The following is a 3,880-nucleotide window of genomic DNA, read 5'->3' as shown; positions in this document are numbered from 1 at the left end:
TGGTCTTCTTGAGTATTTCTTGGTTTTCTTGAGAATTTATTGGTCTTCCTGGAAATATTGTGGTCTTCCTATAAATTTTTCGGTCTTCCCGAGAAATTTTGGTCTTCTGAAGAATATTTTGGTCTTCTTTAGTTTTTGCGGTCTTCCCAATATCATTCTGGTCTTCCCTATTTTTTTCCTGGTCTTCCTGGTTTTCCGGGCGGCCAGTGTACGCGCTCGAACCTAGTTGCGGACCCCTCGACTTTATCTGCAGATAACAATAAAAATATTAGTCATGAATTTAAAATAAAAAAGGTTAAAATTAATCTCCTGCCTTTAAATTTGTTCTCATTAGCAACCAAACTACTTTCAAAATGAACAAAATTAAATTACTTGAGTTAAACTTACAAGAGCCAGTTTTGATTGATCATTTTGCTTTATAGCAAATTCTAGCTTGGCAAGCGTATCGGGATCATTCACTGGCAAAGGAATATCAGGCACTATATCAGACGGATCCAGATTGGTGTTTTTGATTGATGCTAACGACTTCTGCACCCCTTCAATCTTCATGTTGATGAGGTGAAGTCGAGAAAAGATCATCTTCAAAACACCTGCAAAAGTTAAGGAACAACATATAGAATACAAAAAATTAAGACGTTGAAGTGTAGAAGGAATATATATAAAGATCTACCTTTCTTTTTGGTTGGTGTTTCATCAACAGTGTCATCTGCTGACCGTTTGCCAGCAGGACTGCGCTTGCCACCATCTGCACTTCTGTTTGAACCCGAACTGATTCATGAATTACGAGGTGTCTGAGAATTCAGCACCCCTCCATTAACTAAAGAATTGCGAGGTGTCTGAGAACTCAGCACCCTTCCATTATTTAGTGAATTAAGAGACGTCTCAAAATCTCCCCCCAATCCATTCTCTCCACCTCCATTCCCTAGTGGGTCTTCCTCTAATTGCAGTTCCTCAACATCTTCACTCCGATCATGATCAAGTTCATGATCACTATCGGATTCTGAAACTGACCCAGAACGATCTTCATTGACTTCAATGCGCACAGCATTAGAGATAGACTTTCTCAGCCTGTTTGATAAACTTTCTTGTTGAGCTTGAGGGCCATCAGTTGTTGACCAGTCCGTATCAACACCTGTTGCCTCTCCAGTTTCAATATATTTACCAAGTTTGGCTTCACAAACTTCTTGCTTTCCTGTAACAAATAAACAAAAATACGATTCTGGCAAATCGTGGTAGACAAGAAGGTAGATTTCACTAAATCGTGGGAGACAACGGAGTAATCCTTTACTAAAGGCAATGCTTGTTTCCTCCGACATCCGTGCGTGTTGGTTGCCTATCTTATCGTTCAATGAAACATGGAAAGCATTTTACTACCACGAGTTTCTATGGAAATGACGAGCTGAGCAGCAGGCCGAGTCGAGCCAGGGAAATTTCAGCCAATCACAAGTTTCCGCGGGAAAATTTGTTTGTAAGAAGAGTGGTAAAGTTCAATCCAGTTTTTTTGAAAAATATAAGAACCGCTCTGTGGAATTGCATGGTTTGTGTTTATGGGAAGTTGCCCAGAAATATGTTTTGCCATCTGGTAAAAAACGCACTAAGGATGCCATTGTTATGGTTTACCCGAAGCTTAGAAAAGGTAATGATGATAAAAGTATGGAAGCGTGGTACAGACAACAGGTTTTGATGTATGTACCTTGGCATCATGATGAAAAAACATTAGTGGATGCAGGTTCATGGAAAGAGCTTTATGAGAAGTATGAAGGCAATATTTTGAAGTTTGGTCAAGTTCTAGATATTGGTGTCATTCAGTGTGATCCTGAATATGAAGAAAGTGATAATGTGTGTGATACTATTCGCACGGTTGAGGAGTTTATGATTGCTTCATCTATGACCCCAGCATTTGTTGGAGAATCAGTTGATCTTGGTGACAGAGAGATTGATCTTATGCATGATTGGAATGCCAATTGTTTGGTACAAGATAGAAGTGCTGCATATGTTAGATCCTTAGAAAAATTTGTTTCTGACTCCAAAGCAGCTGCTCAATGTGTAGCTAGTGAGGTTTTAATGCCTAATGTTTCATTTACTGAAGAACAATCTCAAATTTTAAAGACTGGAGAAGCAAATAAATTTTGTGAAGGATGGATGTTCTGTCAGTACGGCAATTGATTTTCCTAAACGTGTAATAGTTCAAGGCAAAGCTGGTAAGCTTGGGCTAGTATTTTAATTTCTTATTGTGATACCATTTGAAAATATTTTTACGATTATTTGCATTACAGGTACTGGTAAGAGCTTAGTCATTCATGCGATACAAGCTATGCTTAAAAATTCACTTGGTGAAGGCAGTGTTATGCTTGTTGCTCCTACTGGTGTGGCAGCTGTCAATATTGGTGGTGCAACAATCCACTCAACTTTTCATATTAATTTAAAAGAGTTTAATGAGCTGCGTGGCAGTTCTGCAAGGAAATTTAGTAATGAAATGGAGAAGGTCAAATTCCTAATTGTTGATGAATACAGTATGATTGGTTTATCTGTGCTTGGTATGATGGAGAGAAGGTGTAGGGAAGGCAAAGGTACAGAAGATTTTTTTGGCGGCCTTTTTGTTTTCTTATTTGGTGATATCAATCAATTGAATCCAGTTCTTGATACTGCTTTGTATGACAAGCCTAAACCATATGTGGAACTTGCTCTTCATGGCAAAGCTGCATTTGAAAGTTTTGATGGTTCTATTGTTTTAACGTCAGTTATGCGTCAAAGAGATAGCAAATTAAAGTCAGTATTGGACAATGTAGGATGTGGCCAGGTAACATCTGAAGATTATGAATATCTTAAAAGTAGGTTTGTGAGTAATGTTAGTATTGAAGAAAAAGATATGTTTAAAGATAGTATTAGATTATTTCCTAAGAAAGATTCTGTTGCTGAAACAAATCTTAAAATATTGTCAAGTGTTAGAAATAGTGTGACTAATGATCCCATACCCATAGCACGTATTAGAGGTAGACATAATTGTAGTCAAGCAGCAATAGTACGAAGTGAAGATGCTGATGGCTTGGAGCCTGTGTTGTATCTTGGTAAAGGAGCAAAAGTTATGTTAAGGAAGAATTTGTGGACGGAGATGGGTTTAGTAAACGGATCAATTGGACAAGTGGTTGATTTTGTGTTTGAAGATGGGAAAAGTTACCCACATGATAGTTGTTCTGTCATTCTCTGTAAATTTCCACAGTACAAAGGTCCTACAATGGAGATTAGTGGAGTGAGTGGCATAGTTCCTATCAGCATGTATACTAAAAGTTGGGTATCTAAGAATGGGAAATGTTTATCTAGAGCTCAGTTTCCTTTAGTGTTGGCATATGCGTGCTCTATCCATAAATCTCAAGGTCTAACTTTGCAAAGGGTTAGTAAATTATTTTATTTTGTTTGTGATAAAATTTTAATTATGATTATTAAACTATTGTTAATTTTTCAATTTTCAGGTAATTGTTGATATTGGTGCATTAAAGGAGCAGTGTGTTGGCTTGTCATATGTAGCACTTTCAAGATGTACATCTTTAGAGGGAATGCTTTTGGTCCCATTCAGTCTAAGTCGGTTTTTGAAAATTAACACCTCATCTGCATTGAAGGCAAGACAATTGGCAGAAAAGGAAATTTTTAGCAAAAAGATCATGTAATAAGCTATTTGATACATTGTTTCAAATCCTCAGAGGAATTTTTATAGTTACCAAGTTTTATCTGAGAGAAAAATTTTGATGTAATTGTTGCGTTTGTAAGTGTATGTATTTTGAAATAAATAAATTGTTAATTGAAGGTAACTGAATGGCATGTATTTTCCTTTTATACAATTCTAAAAAATCATATGACAAAAGAGTCTACAAATTTTTATTGA

The 3,880-nt window shown here is 36.7% G+C and overlaps 2 protein-coding genes across 2 annotated transcripts; one reads left to right on the top strand and one right to left on the bottom strand.

The window, feature by feature from the left end:
• Positions 1-389: 389 nt before the first annotated feature.
• LOC127750861 (uncharacterized) lies at positions 390-2,207 on the bottom strand. The gene is made up of 2 exons (XM_052273467.1): positions 671-2,207; positions 390-590 (listed from the first exon to the last, which is right to left on the bottom strand). Exon 1 carries the CDS (start codon positions 1,314-1,316, stop codon positions 774-776), a length of 543 nt encoding a protein of 180 aa, XP_052129427.1. The 5' UTR covers positions 1,317-2,207; the 3' UTR covers positions 390-590; positions 671-773.
• A 941-nt stretch (positions 2,208-3,148) lies between these two features.
• Positions 3,149-3,874, top strand: LOC113216175 (uncharacterized). Its single transcript, XM_026435922.2, has 2 exons — positions 3,149-3,391; positions 3,471-3,874. Exons 1-2 carry the CDS (start codon positions 3,236-3,238, stop codon positions 3,663-3,665), a joined length of 351 nt encoding a protein of 116 aa, XP_026291707.2. The 5' UTR covers positions 3,149-3,235; the 3' UTR covers positions 3,666-3,874.
• The last annotated feature ends 6 nt before the right edge of the window (positions 3,875-3,880 follow it).

This window comes from Frankliniella occidentalis, unplaced genomic scaffold, assembly GCF_000697945.3.
Source record: "Frankliniella occidentalis isolate FOCC.00 unplaced genomic scaffold, Focc_3.1 Scaffold274, whole genome shotgun sequence".
Taxonomy (NCBI): domain Eukaryota; kingdom Metazoa; phylum Arthropoda; class Insecta; order Thysanoptera; family Thripidae; genus Frankliniella; species Frankliniella occidentalis.
Note: the sequence above shows the minus strand (reverse complement) of the source record. Positions and strands in the feature narration are given on the sequence as shown.